Source organism: Vicia villosa, linkage group LG5 (genome assembly GCF_029867415.1).
Source record: "Vicia villosa cultivar HV-30 ecotype Madison, WI linkage group LG5, Vvil1.0, whole genome shotgun sequence".
Classification (NCBI taxonomy): domain Eukaryota; kingdom Viridiplantae; phylum Streptophyta; class Magnoliopsida; order Fabales; family Fabaceae; genus Vicia; species Vicia villosa.
This window is the reverse complement of record NC_081184.1, coordinates 29782265-29809224: the sequence shown is the minus strand read 5'-3', so window position 1 is coordinate 29809224 and position 26960 is coordinate 29782265. Positions and strand designations below refer to the sequence as shown.

Genomic DNA, 26960 nt, shown 5'->3' with positions numbered 1-26960 from the left:
GTCGAGGTACCCTGCTTAACTCCATGGACATAAACATTAGTGTCGTAACCCCATGGGACAGCTTTTTCTGAGGAGTATGGAAATGGAGTTGGACTAGCAATGACTACTGATGCCACTTTGAGTGTAGCAGAAATTTTGAACGGAGCCTTGGCAGAGATTTTGAATGGTAAACTGGAGATCACTGAGACATCCTCTATTCTTATCCCGTTTGCAAAGACTTCGCATAAAACGTCCATAGAAGGGAGCCTCTCAAACATAATGATACGGCGATCCATCCACTTTTGAATTCGCATTCTCAGATTTTCACAACCATTGGGCAGGTATGAGCAATAAAAGCAATCGAGGTCACACCCTGGAAAGTAACCAGCTTGGATTAGCTTTCCTTTGACTTCGCAGAGTGGAGTTGATAATTTGTTCACATCATAGATGTAAAGAGTGTCCAGGATAGCGTTAACAGTTTTGTCATGCTTTGGCATAGGTGGAGTGATGACATTTGGAGTTTCTGGAGGATCGAACTCAATTTCCCCAGCATCTATCATATCTTGTATTTTATTTTTCAGGGCCCAGCAGTGATCTGCGTCATGTCCTGGACAGTTTGAGTGATAGGCATATGTTGCATCAGGGCGATAACTCGGAGAGGAAGTGTTGACATTCTTTGGAGGATCTTTTAATGTGATCAGATCTGCTTTTAGCAAATGCTGCAATGCCTGAGAGATTGGCATGTTGATTCTGGTGAAATTTCTTCTTGGTGCATCTAGTCGACGCGTATATTTTGGTTGTTGATCTTTTTGAGGCGCAGATGCGGAGATCAGAACTGCCCCTACAGATTGATGCTGCTCATTTTTTAGACCTTTCTGAATTTGCATTGTATTGACCTCATTTCTCCCGCTGATGGGCCTTTTTGTAGTACCAGAGGAGGAGCCTATTTGAATTTTTCCATTTTGAATGCCACTTTCGACACGTTCTCCGGTCAATATCAGGTCAGTGAAACCTGATGATGAGCTTCCCAGCAAATGACTATAGAAAAGGCCAGTTAAAGTGCCCATGAACATGTCGACTAGCTCGCGATCAGATAAGGGTGGTTGAACCCTTCCAGCCATATCTCTCCACTTTTGTGCATATCCTTTGAAACTTTCTTTTGGTGCCATGGACATGACCCTTAGTTGAGTACGGGTTGGTGCAAGATTAGCATTGTATTGGTACTGTTTGTAAAAAGCAGCAGCTAACTCTTCCCAAGTATGAACCTTGGTATTTTCCAGCTGGTAGTACCACTCGAGTTGTGTTCCCGACAGACTTTCTTGGAAGAAGTGAATCCACAATTTGTTATCTGTTGTATGAGGTTGTATCTTCCTCACATAGGATCTCAGATGTAGTGTTGGGCAAGAAACTCCATCATATTTTGCAAAGACAGGAACTTTGAATTTTGGAGGGATAACAACATCTGAGATGAGTCCCAGATCATTGAAATCTAAGCCAATTATTTTTTGTATCTCCATAGCTTTCATACGTTCTTCCAGCTGCTGGTTTTTGTCATCATCCGGTTCGTCCCCAGAATGATCATCTTCTTCATTGGAAGAGAGAGAGGGTTTAGCAGAACCCTGGTTGCTGTGATTGTCTCCTTGTTCATCATCACCGAATGTTTCAGGGATCGGTGGCTTTTTGAACTTTTTGACTGGGATTTTGATCTTCCTTTTCAGGTGACTCAAGCCTACAGATCCTTTGGGCTTCTTTTTCTTCTTGATTATCAGGGCTTTCAGTTCTTGTTGCCCCTTTGCCAGTTCCAGAATTGCCACTTGAACTTGGGCATTCTGTGCTTCGAGATTCTTGATGCTCATTTCAGATTCCATCTCTTCTGACTGAAATAAACAGCGAGAAGATGAGAAATCCGTCATGTGAACCTTTTATGCAATGTGTATGAATGGATGCAATGTATATGCAATGTATATGAATGCAATGTATATGAATGCAATGTATGTGAATGCAATGTAAATGAATGAAATGTGTGTGCAATGTTTTCAAGGATCTTAGAGTTTAGATTTGTTAAAACAAAGAAGAAACAAACATTAGTTAAACAATTTATTTCTTTTTTTTCGCTTTTTTTTTCTTTGCCTCATTTGGGCTTACAAAACAGAAATAAAGGAAATGAATGATCCCTCAGGTCTCCCATGGACGCTTTCTCTTTGCCCACAGGAATGTGTTGATCTGCTGTTCTTCTTGAAGCTGTCCGGTGAGCTCCAATATCCTTCTCTCATAGTCTTGACAGTGTGCTTTGAAGGTGTCTCTTTCCTCTTTTAGTTGAACCCAATATTTTTGCAACTCTTCTAGGTCAGTCGGCATATCCGGGTGTAGAATAATTTGGGGTTCGTCTCCTTCGACCTCTGGCTCAAGAGTCACAGGTAGAATAGCGGGATATGGCATAATGAGTTTCTGAGCATGAGTACGGACCCATCCGAGGTAAGGTTCCATAGGGATAGAATTCCATTGCCCCAAAGTTTTGCTTTCTATTCTATAGACACTGCCCCATGCATGTAAGAACCTTCGTCGGTGTCTATGAGAATCATTCTCGTAATCAAACCCAATGCCACGGATAATCATGTCATGAGGACCGTTGCTCCTTGCATATCCGAATTGGCGTAGAGCTAAAGAGGGATTGTAAGTGATGCCCCCTTTGATGCCAAGGAGTGGCACATTAGGGTACTCTCCACAATGATCAATGATAGTAATGTCTCTTTGAAAGAAGTTGTTCCACTGGATATCTGAATGAGACAAAGACATAATCCTGCGAGACCATTGCATTCTTTGTTCATTTCTCAACACTGATCAGGGAAAATGAAATGTAAACCACCTAGCCAGTAGTGGTATACAGCACATAAGAGTTCCTCGTTTCTTCATGGTACGAGTGTGTAGAGAATGTAGAATGTCTCCCAGCAATGTTGGTACCGGATTACGGGTTAGGAAAAGGTTGATGATGTGTACACTTATGAACTGGTCGAGATTAGGGAATAAAACCAACCCATAGATCAAAAGGGCCACAACCTCCTCAAAAGCTGGATAACTTTTGTTTTCTAGTAGTAATCGAGCCTTTTCCATTAAGAACTTAGCAAGCAAACCCTTAACTCCACTCTTTGTTTCCCAATTGGACTCGATTTCTGATTTTCGCAAATGTAAAGCAGCAGCAATGACTTCAGGTTTTGGAATCCTTTCCAAACCAGTGAAAGGTAATTGATTTCGAACAGGTAATCCAATTAGTTCAGAGAACTCTTCCAAAGTGGGTACTAACTGGTAATCTGGAAAGGTAAAGCAATGATGTTCAGGGTCAAAGAACTGGAACAGGACCCGTATCATGTCTTCTTCAAATTTTGAGGTAACCAAATGGAGTAGGTGACCATGCCTTTCGGTGAATTGAACATTCCTGGGGAATTCTGATACTAAGTCTTTTAGTTCAAATGGTACCGTTGAGATGTTGATTCGGATGTAATCTCTGGTGGCGGGAGCCATTACCTGTAAATAAACAAAGGTAAACTCTTTGATCCTTGAAGTGCTTAGTGAGAAAATGATATGCTTATGATGCTTATGATGTCAAACATGTGGCACACACAAACAAATCAAACAATAGCCTTAGGTTTAAAGGCTTGCATGGAGCTGATAGGTGATACCCTCCCCACTGAAGTTGAGTTGGTTAAAACCTGTCCTAGAATAGTATTCGGGTTCTATGATCCTTGGAGGTAACATCTCAATACGGCGCTTGAGCGGCCGATCAAAATATTCCTCGAGGATAACTAACTTCGATCAATTTCAAATCTAGCCACTTAATAGGTCATAAGTCAAGTTCAACTAAAAAGGTTCTAAGACAAATTAGTGTTTAATGACATTTCGGAAGCCTAATATACTCCTTGATCGTTTTCAAGGGACATCAGTATAAACCAAAGTATCGCACTAACGATGACTACCAGATCAACCGTATCGGTACATGCCGTACAGTTTCCTCGGTTTATTGTCATATACTTAAGGTATCTCGAGATTCGGGTTATAATCTTTCACACAAGCAAAATACCCAAACAAACCTTTGAAAAATAGAGCAATCATGTCAAACAAATGAAAACATCGAAGTGATCTATTCTCTTAAGGTAACCCCTTTTGAAAACATTTTGTTTTTTTTTTAAGTAAGTCCCCAGCAGAGTCGCCAGTTCTGTGGACCTCCGTTTTCGGCCATACCTCTCGCGGAGAGATACGTGAACTGACTCTTTTTATTGTTTCTGCTTTCGCATTTTTGAAAATTCAGAGAGTCGCCACCGACCTTTTATTTTATCCAATTAAGGAAAGGTTTATAAAAGAAACAGAAAAAAGACCTTTAAGAAATTCTGGGTAAGGGGGTAGATTATACAAAGGGAAGGTGTTAGCACCCTTTGTATCCATGGTTATCCATGGGCTCTTTAGTTTGCTTAGCTCACTTGTTTTCGATCACTTTTCAATTGCTTTAAACTGCTCATGTGTGGTTTGAAATACCTTTGTAAATTGACTTTGTAATGGTCCTTGTGCGGATGTATACAAAGTGTTTTTTATCTTTCAAAAGATGATTTTGAAAAAAAGAACGTTAACTTCGTAATGATCCTTGTTTGGATATATACAAAGTATTGTCTTTTTGGAAAGTTTATTTTGAAAAACAACAATGTATGAGAATTTTGTTTGTTTTGATTTGAGCAAGCATATTAGGAGGTCTACCCTGAGTTGTAAGGTCTTTATCCTATTTCCTTTAAAAATCTATCCTTTCACCGGATATAAACAAAAGGTTTGATTTTGTACTCGAAACAGTAGAATTTTGACTTTGATTTTGAAAAGAATGAGAAGGGATTACCTTAGGAGGTGCAAGTGTGATTGTGTTTGAATTCAGATATTTTATCTTTTGGAGTTAGTGATCTAACGGTTCAATTTTATCTTTGACATACACGCAGTTTATATGTGCTGGAATTTAAAATGCGGAAATGTAAAATGCGAAAAGTAAATCTACGCTATTACATCGATTGTGCAGGAAATGTAAACTACGCTATTTACATGGGTTTGACAACCTATACATTTATCTAGGAATTTAAATAGCAAGAAAATAAAAGAAATGTTTTTGGATTTTTTGATAATTTATTTTAATTATGATTAATGCATGATTAATTAAATTAAAATGAGGAAAAAAAGATGAAAATAAATTTCAAACCTAAATATTAGGTTCAAAATATGTACAAAACATTTGTTAATTAATTTTAAAAACACTGAATTGAGAGATGGATGAATCTGATGGTGGAAAGCATGAGGGACCATAGCACGTGGAACACCTGCAAAACACTGAATCCAAGATCAGTTTAAAAAAAACACACGCGCGCCCTCCAGCCAATCAGAGGACGCCACGCACCATCTTCTTCCTCAGGATGTATCTTTTACACCTTTCAATTGCAGGTGGTGTAAAAACTCCAACCTTTTACACCTGTTGAAAATAACGAATGCAAGCAAACATTAATATAAATTTGGCGCGATGCCATGGTTCAGTTCGTCTTGTTCACGTGAGTTTAATGGTACTATTTAGAGTTCATAATTTTGCATGGATCGTAAAACCCCAAATTTAAAGGTAAGAACCCTAAAATGGTGATTCTTCGTATAGGCGTCCAAACTTCAATTAAGTTTCCAGAAACGATTAGGACCTCAAGTTAAACACAAATATATGTCTACATCTTGCTAAATATGCATGTGTTATGAGATACAAGTTGATTTTAGTTTGAACAAACCGTGGCTTGTGTAGCTCGATTTGTGAGGTTTCAAGGCTTGAAACTGATCTGGATAGGTTCAGTGAAGTTCAAGGAACGTGTTTGAGTGTTTAATTTGTATTGAAACTAGTTTAAACTTAAAATTCGAATTTCAAATTTCTTTGAATATTTCAAGATGTTACAAGTGTGTTACAAGAAGAAGTTTGGCTCTAATTTCGTGCTCCTTTATTTGTGAAGTGTTATAGCCTTTATATAGGCTATGTTGTGCCTAGAATTGAAGCCAAGAAGCCTTTAGTTGCCTTTGTTGAATTCTTGATTTTTTTTATATTAAAACCTTTGAATTATTGACCAAGTCTTGCTTCTCTTCAATGCTCTTTCCTTGTACCTCAATCTTCTGCAGAAAATTGAAGATTCTTGGATGACTCATGCTTAGAAACTAAGCTATCCATTATCCTTCCATTTTCTTTTTTCATTTAATCTTAAAATAAGATAAAATTAAGCCAAAAATGGATAAAAATGGTGTGGGCTTTGTCTTGGTCGTGGGAGGCCCATAATATCATGGTAAACATGTTTGAACCATGAAAACTTGGCCCCATTTGGAAAAAAATACATTTTTGAGCAATGCTGGTTTTATGCATTTTCCCTAAATTTAGCCAACTTCAACAAGGTGTAAATCCCTAAATTTTTGTCATATGAAGGAGATATTTCACTTTTTGGAAACCTCAAAGAGTCTATAACCAATGTTTTTGGTCTCATGTCAAAATGATTTTTGATGCTCCTTGTGTGTCCTTTTGAAAAAAGTGTCTTTTTGTTGACTTTGAGAATGACCTGTAATGTCTTTGTTCATAGTTTTCAAATGGTGAATGTAATGACCATGGGATCAATTGCATTTGAAAGATAATTGAATTTCCTTCAAAATGAGCTTTGGTTTGAATTTTTTGGATGAAGGATGAGAGAGTTATGGCCAGTCAAAGTTCAGTTGACTTTTTAGGAGAAAACCCTAATTTTGAATCTTAGGGTTTTGTTGATTTTTGATCTTTCCTTGATGAATTATGATCATCCAATGATCAAATGATGAATATTTTGACAAAATATGGATATTGACAAAAAATTTCATTTTTGACTGTCTGTTGACTTTTTTGGTCAAACGGGTCGTCTGTTGACTATTTGAGCTGCTGACGGTGCGTCTGAGTGAATTGAAGTCTGAAAATTTGTGTGATGGTACTTTGAGATATATGGATGTCCATGAAATCCATTTGAGGTCTCAAAAACTTGTTTCTGCTGTAAAAACAAGAAAACCCTAGTCAGGGACTGTTTGTATAGGAGACAGTTAAGCGTACCTGATTTTTGTGCAGTGTTGAGTCTCTGCTAATCGCGTGATATTCAGAAGACTTCTTGAACAAAAATCTTGGAATTTTGATTGTAAAAGATTGATTTGATTGATGGTACAAAACACTGAGAATTGTACTGCCAGCAGTTTGACTGTCAACTGACTGTTCAGGTATTAATGTAGCAGTTAGAGTGAAAAATCAACAGTCAAAGTTAATTTTCTTTTTGTTGTTTTTTTGTTTTATGTGAAAAATTAAAGTTTATTTACATGACTTGTTAAAAACACAGACATAATAAATAACTAATATTTACTGTACGCGAGCAAAATTACCGATAATAACCCTGAAAATCATTTAATGCACAGAAAAATGAATATTTGACTGGCATAAAACACACAAAATATTATCTGAATAATTAAGCAACATTATGACAAATAGTACAATAGTTAATACTGACAGTACACATATTACATACTATATTGAACATACGACGAATAAACGGTACATTTAAGAAATAAGAAATACGGCAAATTTTAAGAATGACGATTAATAACCCATGCTACAAATAATAACATGTAGATGATTGGGAGTGCAAGCATCCCAGGTCCACAGTGTTCCGGGCTATGTAGACAGAAAAAAGACATGATCACCGTAGCAATGGTGATGACCATAAGAAAACACGTTTCCCACCACTTCGCCATTTTGTCAGGGAAGAAGAAAGGATGGATATGAAGTAGAAATTTGAGAGATGAGTTAGAATTTGATGTGAGATTTTTATGGAAAAATGAGAGGTATTTATAGAATGGAAAGAAGGATAGAGACGTTGGAGAATGAAGTGATTCCGTACAAAAGGAAAATTTGAGTGGAAGTAAGATTTGAAAGAAAGTGTATGATAGTGTTGGGAAAAAGAGAGATGTATAGAATAAAGTTAGGATTTGATTTTTTGAAAAAGAGATTTGAAAAGATTTTGAAAATAATGGAATATAGTACAAAAATTAATGGGAAACAAAAGATAATAATAATCTACTTGTTACCAGTACAGTCTGAGTTTCCTGATTCTGCGCCTGCAAAAGATTTAATTCTGTACCAAATGTGTCAGTACTATTTATGTGTAAATAAATAAATAGCATGTGTGAAGTAATAAGAATAAATTCAACTGCAAGCCAAAATACTGTATAAGAAAAATTCTAAAAACTAAGTATTTCACATGTCAGGATATTTATTGAAATAAAAATCCATGATTATATGAGACTCTTAATTTTTAGATTGGAGTTTTCTTGAAAAAAAGATGCGGGCAAATTTTGGGGTATAACACTCATGATTTTGTCAAAAGATGCAACCAGCAAGATATTCTAGAGAATTGTTTAAAAACCATGTTGTAGTGATGTTTAAGAGTTTCAGCTTTGTGAACATCCTTGTTAGAGGTGAAGATAGCAAGTATTTCTTTTATAGTTTTTTATCTTTTAATAAGATCAAATTTTTATACTATCATTTTTTAAAATATTTTATAACAAAAAATATTTTATAAATTATATTAAAGTATACTCCCTTCATTTTTATTTATAAGCAAATTTTAACTTTTTACATTAATTGAATGAAAAATGTATTTAGCCTTTATATCATTCAAATAAATATTTATTCAATGAATCTAAAAAGTAAAAAAATTGCATATAAATAAGAATGAAGGGAGTAAAGTATATAGATAGAGCTGTCAAAATGGGCTCGACCCATAAGCCCAACAATTTAGATGGGCCGGGCTGCAAAATCCCTTAAAAAACACGACCCTGTCTTTTTGGGGCAGACCATCGGGCCTATGTTTTTCATGGACTGGGCTGGGTCGGGTCAAGCGGGCTTTGGGCTGGCCATTAAAAAAAGATTCTGGTAAATTTTAGGGAAAAAAATTGAGATAAGATATGATTGCATAAATGTTTTTCGAGTGATAAATAAAAGTTAAAGAGGATGAAGATATATTTTCAAGATGATGTGATCAAGGAAATGGTTGTGAGATGAAGAGAAAATTTGATAAGTATTGGTGATAATATTAAGTTACTTTGTACTTTTACATGGACGTTTTTGTGGTGTATATATATATATATATATATATATATATATATATATATATATATATATATATATATATATATATATATATATATATGGATAGATATTTTAAACACCACTTATATACGTTTATGATGACTCTCTACTTATATTATGTTGCATTTATCCATTACATCATTTTTATAAAATTAAAACTATAATATTGAAATACGGGTTGGGCTGGCCCATAAGACCGCACGGGCCTTTGAGAAATGGACCTGACTCATTTTATGTAGCCCATTAAGTAATCGGTTCGGGCTAGACTAGCCCATTTAAATATATTAATCCATCAGACCGGGGCGGGTTGGGTCGAGTTGTAACACCCGTATATTTTAATTTTTAATTTAATTGGAAATTGAATTAATAATTAGAATTATTTTGGTTTTATGAAAATAATTGGAAAATGATAGATTATGACATTGGGCCAAATGTGGTGTTAGTAAGAAGGGAGTGTTATGTTAGTAAGCCCATTACTAATTATAATGTTATTTTTAATAAAATAATAAGGAATTAGAGAAGGAAGTTCAGAACGTGAAAGAAGAGCTGAGAAGTTAGGAACTCAAGGAATGTGAAAGAGGAACAGAAGAGGAAGAGACCTATCAATAACTTTTGGCTAAGGTAAGGGGGGATTCTTCCGGTTTTCATCTCTTATCGTGTTATAGATGATAGGACTGATTATATGTATTGTTTAGGTCAATTGGATCATATGTTAAATTGGGGTTTGGGGGATGGTTTGATGAAAATTGTATGATTTGATAAACTTTGCATGACTTGATGATGTTATGATGATAATAGATGCAAATTTTATACTAAATGTGTGTTATAATATGTGTTGTGTGGCTGTATGTAAAATCTTGTCGATTGGAATCAGTTTAGTCAGGGTTTGGTGGAATTGGGATAAAACTCGTATGCTGTTTTCTGCGATTGGGGGTTTTGTGAAATCGCCAGTTCGCGCCGCGAACTTCTTGGCAGAAAGGTCAAGGAATTTGATTCGCTCAGTTCGCACCGCGAACCTTGTTTGCGCCGCGTGCTGTTAGTGATGGCTGTTTTGGAAAAATTTTAAAGATGCATAATTTTCAAACCGTAAACTCGTTTTTAGTGTCGTTTCGAGTGTGACGCACCTTATGAAATAATCTATCTGTTTAGATGATGAAATGAGGTGTAACTTAATTATTTTAAATTATGATTTAATTGCTTTTTGAAATATGTATTGTACATATATGTGATGAGATGTGTTAATACATGCTATGTTTGAAGCGATAATCATGTGATGATTTGTGTGTTGTATGAAGATGATTGGATGGTATTTGAATGATGTTAACATATGTAAACATGCTTGATGATGATGGTGATGATGATGATTTGAGTATTGGATGAGATTACTCATAGACTTGACGAGGATATAAGTATGTTTCATATATGTTTGCATTCATTCATAATCATATGTTTGCGGGCTGAATCCGAATGAGGTGTGGATTCAGTGAAGGGCATAATTCCCATTGTGTGGAATTTGTGTTGGCAGGGCCGTATCTAGATGATGATAGATCGGTCGGTGGGTTATTCCCATTGATGAGGATTGGTACCACATGCATAGTGTCAATTCATACATATGCATGATTAATGTGACTTGAATGATGAGTACGATTGTATGTTTGAATGATGTATCCTGTTGACGTTTGTGTAAATGATGGATGTTTCCTAATAATCTGAATATGATGAAATTGGGTGGATAATATAACTATGAGGTGTTATTGTTTATGATGCTATAATGTTTGTTAATCGTGAATGAAACTCACCCTTACATGTTTTCATTTCAGATTAAGGATAGCGGATTTCGACTTGGTGAGGATTAGCTCGTGAGTTAGTGTGTTAGTTTAGCGTCAGGTGTCATGCTCTGATATTTGTAACGCTGGGGAACGCGAGTTTTAAGTTTTTGAGTTTATAATTATGTTTGTTGTTTTGAATTATTTGTGGGATATAGCTTCAAGGATGTTGATGCTTATCTATATGATTTAATTTCCGCTGTGCGAATATGAGATATCATGAATTATGATGAATTTTTCCTCGGTGAATGCATGACAATGACATACTACGTTTATTTTCAATTTGAATTGTGGCACCCTTGTTTTATGTTACTCTGATATAATTATTTAAATTTCCGCGGGGTTTAGAAGGGTGTTACACGAGCCAGTCCATTTGACAGCTCTATCTATATATCAACTTTTTTTATATGTGGTCTAATATTATCTGGACTCAGATCAATGTCTTACAACTTGTTTTGTTATTATTTGTCGACAAACCAACTCCCATCTATCATATAAGAAAATTTAATGTTCTTGAAAATACCATAATGTCCCTCCTTCCATTTTGGTTTGCCACGTGGTAGCCCTTTTTATCATCCTTTCTACTTTTAATCTTTTTCTCTTCCATTCTATTCTTTCTATTTAATACTTTCTATCTCTCTTTTTCTACTTTATTTTCTATTCTTTCTATTTAATACTCTCTAACTCTTTTTTTTAAGGACGCTCTCTCTCTTTTCCCATCTTCTCTTTTCTTTCTCTCTACTCTCTCTTTTCCCATCTTCTCTGTTATTTTCTTCATTTTTCTTCATTCTCTCATTTATTTGCATATCATGTCTTTATCTTTATCAATGTATTACATCTTTGTGATTCTTTTTTATTTTTTTAGGTGGTAGATCTACTTGAAGATGAAAATTGAATATTAAAAGTGTAAGTTTTATCGTTTTTAGTTTTCTCAGGCTGTAGATCTATATTAAAAGTGTAAGTTTTCTCTTTTTGACCTTCTCAACACTTTTTTCACTTATTTGATTTTTTTTCAGATTGTAAATCTATCAAAACAAAGACAAATACATAGTATTTTTAGATTGTAGATCTATATTAAAAATGTTAACTTTAACACAAAAGTTTTCTCTTTTTCATCTTCTTAACCCTTTTGTTATTTCTTTTATTTTTTGCAGGTTATAAATCTATTGAAACAAAGAGAAACACAATTCTGAAACAATAGCATTGACAATATTTGTGAAAATATAAAATATGGTTGTTAATTTTATATCAGATCTATTATTTTAAATATGTTAATTTCAGATATGTTATTTTTATATCGTATATGCAACCCTATGTGTATTTTTAGTAATAGATCTTTTTTTTTTCTTTCCATTTTTAATATTCCTGACAAAGGTTATTTTTTAATCTTTTTAATATATTTAGCACATTTTTTGTTTTTTAAGATTGTAGATCTACTGATAATATTAGGAAGATTCTAAAGTCCCACATTGGTTGGAGATAGAGCATTGAAAGAATATATATAGAGGGACACTCCTCACCTTACCAACCGGTTTTGTAAGGATGAGTTAGGTCAAACTCTAATATGGTATCAGAGCCTATCGATCGGACCATAGGCCGTCCACCGTTAATATCCACGCACCAAACCCAAAAAGAGTGCTGAGTGTGAGGTGGTGTATTAGGAAGATCCTAAAGTCTCACATTGGTTGGAGATAGAGCATTGAAAAAGTATATATAGAGGGACACTCATCACCTTACTAACCGGTTTTGTAAGGATGAGTTAGGTTAAACTCTAATAGATAAAAAGATAGAAAAAGTTAAGCAACCTTAATATCTTTTTCATTTCTTTTAAGTTTTATTAAATTTTTTATCTTCTATTTCAAGATTTATTATATATTTTTTAAATATTATAAAAATGAAGAAGTGTAACTATTTTTTTAATGATCTAAACATTGAGAGATTGAGATGAGAAATAAAGTGAGATGATCATTTAGAGAGAGAATAAAATGAGATGTGAGGTTGTTTCTCTTTAAAAAATGTTCCATTATTTCTTTTAATTTAATGTCATTCATCATTATATAATAATTATTAATATTATTGAAATCATTATAATAAAATCAATTAAATTTTATTAGAATCATAAATTTTGTAAACACGGACAATAGTGTACTAATATAGATTATGTTACTAAAGAAAAATTGTTGCATAAAAATATTTATGGTATTGATTATATTAGCCTATAAAAACTATTTTTTAAATGACAATTAAGTTATATTTTTTAATACAATTACAAAATAAATTATTTTGTAAAAAAAAATAAATCATTTAAATGATACTTAGAAAGAAATTCACGCACAAAGAACAATTGCAAGCAAATATATACAAAAGAATTTTTTTTTATTATATGTAGATATGAAAAAAATTTACCATAAAAATATTGAATTAAAATAGAATTAAAGAGTAGTCTATAAGCATTCATTGCCAACATAAATAGCAATTGAATCTATCACTATTTAGCAATGCAACAAATGTTTGTATTATTGTTGACTCTAACTCTCTCATTGCCGAACTGACAGGAGCTATGTTAGCTATTGAGTTCGCCCATGAGAAGGGTTGGAGTAAGATTTGGCTGGAATCAGATTCTTTAGCAATTGAGCGTGCTTTCTCTCCCCTGTACTGTGTTCCTTGGCATCTTCGCACAAGATGGCTTAATTGTGTTAATATTACTATTAGTATCTCTTTTTTGGTTTCTCATATTTTCCGCGAAGGAAATAACTGCGCGGATTCTCTAGCGAATATAGGGCTAACTACTTCTGATTACACTAATTATAGTAGCATTCCTAGTTTTTAAGGGCAGATTTTGTAAAGAATATGTTTGGTTTGCCTTTCTTTAGATTTAGTATTTCTTGAGAGGGTCTTGGTTTATGTCCCCATCCTTTTTGTATCAGTTTCTTTGGTTTATATATAACCTTATTCAAAAAAAAAATATAAAAAAGTTAATGATACTTATATTTTATTAGAGAGAGAAGTTGATGGTTTTAAAAATGAGTGGTTACACATTCTAACTAGTATTTTTCATTTTTCAAGAAATTGCAACGGATTTTTGTCCACCCAGTAGAAACCACCAAGATAAGAAATAATTTTTGTATAAAAAATGAAATCTACTGCTATCACTTTTTAAAATCCTACATATTATAATATAGCTGCTGCCAAAGGATTAATAATAATATCGTAAGTCATATCTCTATCCCATCATCTTTTAAAATACTTTAAATTAAAATTTGATATATTTAAACTGCAAATGTGTAATAAAAGATAAACCAATTTTTAATGAAGGTCATATTTTTCTTATTTAGTCAAAAATAATATTTAGATACGGGAAAGAGTGACCGTTGATCCAACTATTTTTTATATATGGATAAATTATATTTATAATCCAAATATAAATAAAAATATATCTCTCTTTTAAAAATAATAAACTCTTTTGATTATGTAATTTTGCTTTTGCTTTTATTTATTTTCATTCTTATTATATTGAGAAATAAATGCGTGTTACACACCAGTACTCGTGTGAACATGAAGTTATTGATCAAAATATTGACTATTAACGAAATATTGATCAAAATATTTTTTAAGGTACACTGGGACATGAAATTATTAATCAAATTAATATTTGTAGACGGGAACATGAAGTTATTAATCAGAATATTGATTATTAATGGGACATGAAGTTACTGATCAAAATATTTTTTAATTAATTATATATTCAACTATTCTAATGCGGACCTCGTATTAGAAGCCGTGCGAACGCACGGATTTGTTACTAGTAGTTTAGTATGCAAAATTATAGAAAGAAGATTAAAAAGAACACATGTCAATTAGATCTAGAAAAGGGCGAGGCGAAGATGGTTTTAAAAATAATAAGGGTTGCCCCCGCTATCCTGTACCACCCCATCCCTGCTCCCAAATCCATTATTAGATTACTATAAACTCCTTCCCCACCTCCAATGGAGTGAGTTTCTCTACCACTAAAAACTATCACTTTAGATCCTCTCCATCCCTCCTTCCTTCTCCTTCACATAAAACATGTGTAAGATGAAAAAGAAAATGAAAATAAAAAATAAAAAATTAAAGAAGAGAGATAAAATATAAGAGAGAGATAGAGAGGAATTAGTGAAGGAGATAATTAGAGAAAAAATATAGAAGGAGAGGATCCAAGCCCAAAAACTATAGCTTTTTCATCAAAGTAATACGAAATTTCATGCATTTAAATCTTCGTATTTTATTTGTGTTTAGCATAAAAAATTAATAATTATACTAAACAAAAATATTCAACATCCATTGATTATTCAACTTATATAAAAAAAAAGCAAAATTCATGCATTTTAATGTAGTATATTTAGTGCTCTTTATGAATTAGATTCCCATTAATTACCTCTACTATATAAAAAACATTTTAGTGTTAAAATATGATAAATAATTAATATGTTTATTTAATTTTTTTTTATGATAGCCAAAATATATTAAAAAAATATACAAACATGATGGGGACTGGACCAAAACTCATTCAAAACAATTTAAATCTAAGAAACACAAACTTATTTAATATATAAGCCAAATACATTCGTTTATAAATTAATTTATAAAATTATTTAATTAATTATAATAAATATATAAATTAAATTATAACTATTTTACTTAGAAATATCAGTCTTAGAATATAACAAAATAAAAACATATAATCCTTTCTTTTGTTTTAAACAAATAATCGTCTATTAAAAAATTTAAAAACAAAAGGATTCATTCCTTATCTGAATAATAAATTATTTATTTTAAAAAAGATCAGAGTGATTGAATAACATAATTATTTTGAAATCTTTTATTGCAGTCAAAGAATTTTTTTTTTATAAACGTTGATTGATAATTGATAATTCTTTAGAAAAAAGATATTTTCTTTTACTTTATTACCTTCAAAGAATGGTATTTCCAAATAAAATGATAATAACAAACGAAGATTTGAAGTGGTCTATAATTTACTGAGTACTCGGTATAACTCACGCATTCTTACTTTTTTATGATCAACTATATAATTTTTATAATAACTTCATACAATCACTTAATAATATAATTTTTTAATTAATTTTAAAAAATATTTAAAAAATTATTTAATTTTATTATAAATCAAATATCTTTTATAGTATATAAACTAATATCTCAAATCAGAAGGATCCGATAAATTTTCTCTCAAAAGTTATTAATATTTATTTAAATAAATGTAAAAAAATATTTATTCAAATAAATGTATAAAAATATTTTACATCATCAAAAATATTTTTTATTTTATTTGCTTTTAATATTTATTTAAAATTAATTTAGGAAATTTCTAGAAGTTGAAAAGGTTGGTGACAAAACATTTTCAACCTTACAACAACTGCCTATTACCAACACCAACCACATTTTTGTTTCTGCTTTACATTCTCACCAACTACCAACCCTTTTGTTCTTCTTTACTTCAAACACTCTCAATTTCACTCATCACTCAACAATGGCTGCCAAGACCTTCACTTTGTCTGAAGTCTCCAAGCATAACACTCCCAAGGACTGTTGGCTAGTTATCCATAACAAGGTAATGCTGTTTTTCTGTATATATTTTTTCTCTTTTGAAATTCATATTGCATGTGAATGTTTTTGATGTAAACTATATTTGTTAGAGGATTGGAATTGTTAGATCTGTGTTAGGGTTTGGATTTGGATTTGTTTTGATTGAAAAATTGGATTCTGGTTTTTTTGATGCTATGTGTGTTATTTTCAAGTGTAGTGGAATTTGAATAAATTGTGATTGTTGTGTGATATGGTTTGTTTAGTGTAAATTATTGTCGAATAGCGGATATTGCGATTCTATAGCTATGTAGATTAGTGGAATTTTCACATAGTGTTATTTTCTGCGATCTGGTATTGATAGTTGTGTTTTGAAGGATGATGATTTGCTTCAAGAGGATTGTTGTAGCTGAAAGTAAACTAAACCCTAGTTTCTGGTTGATTGATTTAATTGTTTAAGGTTTTTCGATTTTTTTCGAAGTTCTGTGTTTGAGTTGCTTGTTGGTTTCAATTTGTAGGCATATGAAAATTGAATTTGGATTAGGTTTTTTTATTAGATTTCGTGATTGTTTTCTTGTGATTGAAATTGAATCACGAGGCGTGTTAAGTGTGATGATTGGGGAAAAGTAGAATTTGAAAGCTTAATGTAATTAATATGGCGAGTCGACTATGTTAAAAGCTGATTCACGAAGCATGGACACTGGTAATAGTTTGAAAAAAAATGAAGGTCTGTTGAATGTAACCACATGTGTCAGTATCAAACACTAACATTTGGGGGATATTGAACTCACCTTCAATCTGAAATGTCAGTGCTATATGTAAACACGAAAAACCTTTGCTTATTTTCCTGTTTTTATTCTTCGTAATTGACTTATTTCGAGTTGCATATGCTGCTATAATTTATTGATTTACGGTCTGTTTGGATTGACTTTTTTGAGTTTATCTATGGGCATAAACATTTGTGAGACTGTTTGGGAGAGCTTATGAAAATAGTTTATGACATGTCCGTAATTTGTTTTCCGCTAATTTCTATAAGCTCCCTAGGATAACTTATGAACACAACTTATAGATTATATGAAAACAGGTTGACTTTATTTTATTTTTTACTATAGAAATAACTTATACATAAGCTTTTTTATATGATAAGTGCTTACAGAATAAGCGGTAAAATAAGTTGTTTATTCAAACAGGGGTTTTAATGAATGAAATTCAAACTCGAATGTTTTGACTGCACTGCTAAGTTTTTTTTTTATCTTAGGGTTATTTGAACTTGTCATGGGTTCGAACCCGAGACTTCGTAGTTGTGTGCATGAGTTTCTAATCGTTATTGCTACTCTGTCGATAGACCAAAACTAAAAAACATTATACCGCGTTGTTGCTTCTGCTCCGTTATCCTTTACCATATCATATCGTTTATGGAACAGGTTTATGATGTGACAAAGTTCTTGGAGGACCACCCCGGTGGCGACGATGTCTTAGTGTCTTCCACAGGTATCCGATATTGTCTTTAAAACAATCTTAATTATTCAATTCAAACCTCGTAATCTTACTCAAAACGACCCGTGTTTCTGTTTGCAGGGAAAGATGCATCCGATGATTTCGACGATGTCGGTCACAGCATAACCGCAACATCGTTGCTGGACGACTTTTATGTCGGAGACATTGATTCATCGACCATCCCTTCTAAGGTTGAGTACACTCCTGCAAAACAGCCTCACTATAATCAGGACAAGACGTCCGATTTCATCATCAAGATCCTCCAATTTCTAGTTCCGTTGTTCATCTTGGGCGTTGCAGTTGGTATTCGTTTCTACAACAAATCAACATAATCATTTAATCCGCAAGAGGACTTAAAATTTTTAGCCGCATTTGCAATAAATATGTTATTTTTGACTGTTGAAAGAATTTGCAGTATCATTCTGTGCTTGTTTGGTTTTTCGTTGTAATTTTTCTGTTAAAGCCCCATATTGTCTTTCGCTGTCGTTCATATGGTACTAGAATCGGAACAGTTTTATGGAGTTTTCACAGTATAAAGTTTTGGTCTGGTGGAGTTTAATTCGTGGATTCATTTTCTTTGGGTTTATGCTCTCGATGTTTCTTGTTCTATTTTCCATGTTAAATATGTTTATGGTGTGCTGTAAATGATTGTTCGCGCCGGAATGACTAGGGTGTTTGAACCCGTGTCCTTGCATATGATGTCCCTACATAGCAACGATCTGAATTGCCCCCAACCCCAAATTTGCTCACAGATTCCTAACCAAATCTACAATAACATAGAATCTCTTACCAAGCACCTTAACCGGACCGAAATTCACTGCAGATAAAAAATTCCCACAATCAAGCAGTTAGGTGCAGAGGGTCGTTCGCTCACAATCACACGACTCTGGTTAAAGTTTAATAGTATCAAAAATATTAAATATAAATAAAGCCTTTTTTTTAATCCATTATATTAATATTAGACTGATTGATGTTATGACTGCTTGATTATGGGAAAAATATGACTGCATGGAATCCTTTTTCCACCTTAATTAGGACTAACAATAAACTGAACTAATTCAAAAATAAATTGAACCTGTTCGATATTAGTTTGAGAACCTACTAAAAAATAGTTTGAGATTGATTCGATAATTTGAGATTAATTAGGTAATTAACTCGTAAAACCTGGTATCGTAAGGAGGCATATGAAAAAAAAAAGCTAAAAACAACTTTTAATTATGTCACATGTTACTTTTATAAACTATTTTAAGCACCAAGCAAGTGCTTATGTCTAAAATAAGTCTAAATAAGCCCTTCCAAATGCTTCCTAAAACACCATTGACCAAAAGAACTATTTTAATGTCATGTTACTCATGTAGGAATACAATGAGTCCAATCATTTGGTTGAAACCAATAATTAGATTAAAAAAAGCTTGGAAAACTATAATAATGTCTAATTTTGCATGCGTGTAATCTTTGTTACCACTTCACACGCGCAGAGAATTCTCTCACAACATCATTTCCTCCACCCAAAATTCATGATGAGTTGAGGAACATAGATACCAGTTTTTACTTTTCATATATAACAGTTGTTAAAAGTATCCCTCAAATGTGGCACCTTTAGTTGAATTTGGTATATGTACACTCAACCATCAAGACAACTCAACCAACCACCAACCAACTAGTAGTTGAGTTTGTGAGAAGACACTAGTCTCCAACATTGTGGGGAATCAATGTTCAATCAGAAATAAAAAATGGTTACATTTAATGTTTCGCTCGCTGTGTTTTGAACATGATTATCTGTCGTTTCAAAAACTAGACGAAAAAAAGTCAGGCAGAATGAGTTAAACTATCGCAATATAGTGAACCAAAGTTTAAATTTTAATTAGAAGCATTCGTATTTACACAAGACTTGGAGTGGATAATACTTCGGAAAATCGGTGCAACAGACATGAAGTCGTAACATGTACAAACACATAGGTTTCTAATAGGGATGGCAAAACAGACCTAGTCTATCGGGCATGCCCGTTTTCCTGCTTTTTTTTTGCGGGATGGGCTAAAATTTTAGGTCTGCGTCCTCTAATGTGTCTGTCCTGCTTCGCCCGTTTTTTATCAGACTTTTGTGTGGCGGGCCTAAACGGGACGGCATGCTGGTTTGCCTCCCTGGTTTCTAAAAGGAGCTAACATAAGGAAAAATGAAGTGAATATATCACCATGATCATAACTTACAGTTTTCAAACGAGTACATTGAAAAACAAAGACGAGAAAATCGGAAGCTAGCTATACATTTTTACCTATTCTGTGCTAGCACAAGTTCTCTCAATCACCTTTGAATCTGTTCTATGAGAATTCCTAGAAGGAGAACTTGTTTCTCTAGAAGAACTATGTCCAAAGAGACTAAGCCTACTAATTTTTTTCGAAAAAGAGCTCATAAATTTACGCGATCCGGACTTCGCCATATCCCTCTTCATGCAAACATGCTCCCTCTCTAGATCATTTAGTCTCATTCTTAGTCGAGCCAATTCGAGTTTTAACTCACGGTTTTCGCGCCTCAATGACGCGTAATTATCGCGTGGAGACATCGCTGCACTTAGTGCACCGCTACTTATGCGCCACGACGCATGCATTGGCTTGATGTCATCGTCCCCGGTTGTGGACAACGAATTTCTTAGCTTTAGTTGTTCGAAATATAGAACTTGCACTATTGATTGTAGAGGAAGACGCTCGTTTTGCGCCGCGTGCGCTCCAGCTTCTTGAGTAAGCTTTTGAAAATCAATCAGTTTGCATAGTTTCTTCTTGTCCAAGTCTGATAAACCTTGATGAGCCTGAAAATGCATTTACAGAAAGAATCAGCTTAAAATCGCGAAATTTTCTTAGACATGTATCGTTAAACTTGTTGATTCGAAATAGCACAATCTCGTAAAAAAACGTACTTTTAAGTAAATATCGATAGCTCGATATAAGCCGTCATGAACGGTACGCGCGTGTGCTGGCAATGTTTCTGCAATGACCAAAAACTTAGAAAGCTTCAAGTTTGCATCAGGCGCAATTTCAGCGAGGTAGTTGTCGACTAATTTTGACACCTTAACTAACGAAGTTTGCGAGGGCGAATGAGGGCTATCGGATTCGAAAAGAGAACCGTCTTCTAGGTCATCATCACTATCATCCTGCTGACTGAAGTTTACTAGAAGTCTATGAACTGTGTCAACATCGAATAAGGTATCACCCGAATGCTTGAAAGACGGAATCAAAATATCGTCAAGCGTTGATAGATCCAACTGCGATCCAATCCTTCTTTCCAAGTCAAGTCTAGAGGAAATCGCGCAATCAAGCATCACCGCGCTTCGCAGAAGCCCGAAAAGGAAATGAATCGGAACGACTAGTTTCTCAACTGGCAAAAGGCTTACGATAGTCTCAACAACGAGCTTTTCATGCAAAGTTGAATTTGAATCGGTTTTATTCTGGCTAGATTGATTCCACAAAGCCGGTTTCTTCGTCAATTCTTTTTCTGCATAGTTCACAAGAGAAGCACCGATACTTTCTGGCCGAACGCCGCGACACTTCATGGCTGTTATGACTCGTTGATACATGTCGATCCTTAAAACCGAAATATCTTCTATCCACCAATCACCATCACATTTCGCTTGCCTGCTCATGTGCAACCTACCCGAGCTGCTATACTCTAATCTCGAGAAACTAGAAGCTATTTGCTCGGCACAAGTTTTCGAAGCTATCGCGTCAATGCAACGCGTAACTATTTTCAACTCGTCAGCCAGAGGAATTAGGCTTTCGCATTGTTGCAACACTTCAACACACATTTCAAGATTCTTGCAGACTATACAGTCGAGATATTCCTCGGCTCTCGAACCGAGATTGTCTTTTGAGAAATCATCGGTCATTTCGAGGTAGTCGGACACGCAACATAGTTGTGCAACATTCGTGGACGTGATCTCGAAGTTAATGCCGTAACAGAATTTGGCAGCCAGTTCAAAGCATTCAGCTCCTCCTGGAAGATTAAGAAGCTCAACTCTTGAGATATCAGAATCTCGGTGTTCTGCAACTAGTCTTCGAATTCTTCCACTTCGAGAAACGAGAGGAAACTGCATACCAAAATCACAGCATCATTCTAATTCTGTCAAAATCACAGTGATTCTGAATATGCACTCAAATTAAGAGAGGGGAATACTTACCTTGTGTAATGAAAATGTTACTCCACACACTTCTATAGTTATATCGCTCGGTACATCGCGAAAAATCCTGCAAAATATCGATAAACAAATCATTCAATAGACCAATTAATGATTTCAACAAGTCAATTCAAAGTGAAAATAAGAAGTTATTAGATTGCAGTCTGCAACCAACCGCAATAGCAGCCACAATATTGCTGATACGGTAGCCTCTGCAGCCGCTTCTGACCGTAATTGTGGTGTGAATTAAAATCACGTGACCGTCAGTCATTAGAAATCACATCAGATAGTTTCGCCCATATTTTTTTAAAGTGTTTTCATCAAAAACTCAAAATTTCAGAAACCGGAAAACTCAATTTATTTCCTATATAATAACAAATCTTGATATCTAGTGTTTTTTAAAATTCACACTGCAACGGCCACAGTGCGTATCACAGCAACCACAATGACTACTTAAAAAACAACCCTTCAAGCAACAATTTATCTATGAATCAAACAAGAAAGAAACAAAACTCAAAGAACTAAAACAAGAAACAAAGAAAAGTATGAAAAACAAACCATTCATTGTATCTCTGTCTGCCATTCTTTGCCAAAGACAACTGCTGCTGCTGATGTTGTTTGTCAGAAGACCGGTCCATATTAGAGAAAGTGAGAACAAAAACACAAGAGAATGTAAATGGAAAAGTAAAGTAATAGTAGTGAGTTTAAGGTAGTTGTTATTGTTGTAATGAAGTGAAGAAAGAGAGAGTAACAAACAAAGATTGAGATGTTGCTGTTGCTGTTGTGGTAGCTCTTTGAGCATTTTCATTCAACAGTTGGTGCTCAATGCATAGATTGCAATTGTCCAAAGTTAATGGACCTCTCTTGTGGGACATACTTTGTTTTCTCTCATACTTAATTTATACGTTACATATTATATACTTTATGGAAAAATATATTTAATCATTCTGTCCTTGAATCTAGAGAGTACCCTTAGTTGAAAATCAAACAACAATCTTTTGTAAACCTAGTATTTGGCCTCGAGTGGCAAACGAGTCTCTGCAAAGGATAATATTTGAGGAATATCAAGTTTGATTTCTGATAGAAACAGTGCTTGGTCAGTGCACGTGTCTCCGTAGCACGAGCCGGATTAGTCGATCTATTATGTAGGTCGAAACCGGTGCGAAAAAAAGAAAAATCTTTTGTAATGACAACAAAAATTATGTGAAAATGTACAATGTGTGTGTGTGAGAGGGTTGTGAAATAATGGTTTGAATTTTGAAATAAATAATATGTTAGTATGTGAATTAATTAGTTTTCGGTTTTATTATCTTTCATAATGTTGTATTAATTATGTGTGAAAAAAATAAATTTAATTTGGTAAAAAAAAAAAACGTAATTTGATAATACCATGAATAGTAAAAGTACTCCTTGATTTGAAGTTTAATTTTAAAAATATAATAATGCTATGACTTCAAATCATATAATAATAGAAAATTTCTCACCCCAACTATTACCACCAAATTGATAAAATTGCTTTTATACTTTCGTAGATGCATCTTCAAAAGCATTTTTTTTATAAAAAATTTGGTTACCCTTTAAAACATAGTGAAACGTGGTATTTTTCCAATTAATTGAGAAAATCCTAATATTCCGTAGATAAATCTACGGAAGATTTCATGAACTTAATTAATTTGAAATTTTCCAATTAATTGAAAAATTAATTTGGGATTTTCTCAATTAATTAATTTGTAACTTAATTAGGGATTTTCTCAATTAATTAGGAAAATCCCAACTTTTACTATGTTTTACGTAGATATCATCAAACTTAATTAATTTGAGATTTTTTCATATAATTGGAAAAATCTCCGATTAAATTATAAATTAATTGAGAAAATAGCAAATTTTCAACTAATTGAGAAAAATCCTCTGTAATTACATCTGCGAAAAGGTTTGATGGGGTTTGATTAATTGAGAAAATTTCAAATTCTCAACTAATCCAAAAAAATCTTCCGTAGTTACATATACGGAAAAGTTTGATAGAGTTTTATATTTTATATGCTTTCGTAGATGCATCTACGGAAGGAATCAATTTTTTTCAAATTTTTTTCAAAATATAGGGTGCTTCCAGATGTGCATTTATGGAAGCTGGGAGAAAAATAAAATTCCGTGTGATGTTTAAGAGATACATGAGGAATGTTGAAATTTTTTCTAATAATAACAAAATATTCTAAAAATATATACATCATATCTTGTAAATATAATAACAAAATTTTGATTCTAAAAATATATACATCATATCTTGTAAATATAATGACAAAATTTTCTATTTCTTACTATAACACTCAAATTTCTTCTTTGATTCGGTGCTTTTCTATTTATTTTTCTTATGCCATTCATTTTCAAGGGCTGAACACATGTAAAAAAGTAGAAAGATGTAACAAAAAAAGTCAACAAAAAAAAAAAAAGACTTTACATAAAAAAGAAAGGAACAAAAGTTGTTAAGCAGGTTTTGACAATTTTGTCATGTTACTCTTTCTGTCCCCTTTTACTTCAAATTTAATCATTTTCTCTCTTTCAATAAATATTGCTGTTTTTGTCAACAATGTGAATCAATATTTCTATCTGAGAGTCTTTGTTATTTTTAATAATAAAAATAAAGGTCAGTGTCTGGTTATCAAGAAACATATGCAAATTACTTTTGTGCAGAATTTATGGACTCCTTTGATAACGGTGAGTTTTCTAATATTATACAAATTTGTCTTGTTTATTTTGACAATGTGACACTATAATATTTAAATGGAAATATACAAATAATTCATTTTTTTACATGATTAAAAAAATTGGCTTCAAAATCTAGATAGTAAAAGAGTGATTTCAATTTCTTAGAAGTTTCCCTTAAGATGATTGATTATGTTGAGATGAACCTTTTAGGCATGATTTAAGGATTTGAAAGGGTGCTGGTGAATCTCAACCACTATTTTTTTAAAGTTTGATGAAATGAATGAAAATGTTAACTTGTGTTCTAAATTATAGGTTAATCATTCATCCATTCTTTGAATATCGAGGTGTGTTTGGATTTTATTAAGCTTCGAGTTGAGTTTTGGTCTTCAATCTTTTAACCACATTGATTTATTCACATTTGAAGCCGCAAAAGAGAACTCCTTCAAAGAAAAATAAATCATCATTAGTGTCACTCAATCTAGTTAAACATGCATTAAAGAAGAATAATGTTATTCTTACACCCAAAACTTACAACAATACTTACACCAAACACTGTTCACCGTATAAATACGGTGAACAGTGTTTTTTAAAATAAAATAATAATATTTATTTTTATTTTTAAAATTAAGGAGGACACTGTTCATGTATGGACGTGCATTAACCAACTTCATTACTGCATTAACCAAGTTTTTACACTGCATTAACCAAGTTTGATGAATGCTAAAAATTATTTTTAGTACCGGGATGTTGCATTAACCAACTTCATTACTGCATTAATCAAGTTTTTACACTGCATTAACCAAGTTTGGTGACTGCTAAAAATTATTTTTAATACCTGGATGTTGCATTAACCAACTCCATTACTGCATTAACCAAGTTTTTACACTGCAATAACCAAATTTGAGTAATGCTATTCTTACACCCATGAATAGTACTTTACAGTAGTCATCAAATTTGGTTAATACAATGTAAAAACTTAGTTAATACAGTAATGAAGTTGGTTAATGCAATATCCAGGTATTAAAAATAATATTTATCAGTCATCAAACTTGGTTAATGCAGTGTAATAACTTGGTTAATGCAGTAATGAAGTTGGTTAATGCACGTCCGTACATGAACAGTGTCGTCCTTAATTTTAAAAATATAAAATAAATATTATTATTTTATTTTAAAAAACACTGTTCACCGTATAAATACGGTAAACAGTGTTTGGTGTAAGTATTGGTGTAAGTTTTGGGTGTAAGAATAGCATTACTCATTAAAGAATTATGATTCAACCTTTAAAGAGGAAGAAGAGAAATATGAAGTTGCAAGTTCTTAAGTTATCACCCTTTCTATGAAATCCTCAAGATGAAGTAGATAAAGATAAGGAAGATAAAGAGAATAGGGTTAAATATACAAAACCCCCCTGTAATATAGGCAAAATTCGCTTTTCCCTCCTGTAATTTTTTTTTTCGAACACCCCCTTGAAATATAAAAATATTATGTCTTTTTCCCACTAAGTGTAAAGTTTACCCCCTGTAATATTTTTTTGTTTGATTCCCCCCCCCCCCATTTGGTGTTTAAATTACACGCTTAGGGGGTAATCCAAACAAAAAAAATATTACAGGGGGAAACGAAAAAAAAATATTACCAGGGGGTAAAGCGAATTTCGCCTATATTACAGGGGTAAAAAGTAGTATTAACCCAAGAGAATAAAACTTCTTCGAAATCCTTACCAAAACAATAAATTTGAAAGCTATGAATACTCTCTCATCGCACATCTAGATCATAAATAAGAGGGTCAAGTAGTGTAGGATTTGAAATAAGTAATTTCCAAAGTAAGTTCAATGCAATTTCCATTGTCGCTCTCGAAGATCGTCTTTCTCCACGTGGTGATTCGAAAGACTCTAAAATTCAAGCCTATCATCGTAGTAAAGTTTTTGTTCTATTATATGATATAGTTGATCGGTAAACAAGGAAGCAAGACTTGATCTGGTGGTCCTGAGTTCTTGATATTGTGGAAAGGGAGTTGAC

At 33.1% G+C, this 26960-nt stretch overlaps 2 protein-coding genes across 2 annotated transcripts; one reads left to right on the top strand and one right to left on the bottom strand.

Annotated features, from left to right (window-relative positions):
- The first annotated feature begins 16409 nt into the window (after positions 1-16409).
- LOC131606460 (cytochrome b5-like) lies at positions 16410-18634 on the top strand. Its single transcript, XM_058878685.1, has 3 exons — positions 16410-16606; positions 18003-18069; positions 18157-18634. The coding sequence occupies exons 1-3, from the start codon at positions 16526-16528 to the stop codon at positions 18405-18407; spliced, it is 399 nt and encodes a 132-aa protein (XP_058734668.1). The 5' UTR covers positions 16410-16525; the 3' UTR covers positions 18408-18634.
- A 1223-nt stretch (positions 18635-19857) lies between these two features.
- LOC131606459 (BTB/POZ domain-containing protein At5g48800-like) lies at positions 19858-23109 on the bottom strand. The gene is made up of 4 exons (XM_058878684.1): positions 22800-23109; positions 22245-22311; positions 20988-22154; positions 19858-20879 (listed from the first exon to the last, which is right to left on the bottom strand). Exons 1-4 carry the CDS (start codon positions 22877-22879, stop codon positions 20349-20351), a joined length of 1845 nt encoding a protein of 614 aa, XP_058734667.1. The 5' UTR covers positions 22880-23109; the 3' UTR covers positions 19858-20348.
- Positions 23110-26960: the final 3851 nt, after the last annotated feature.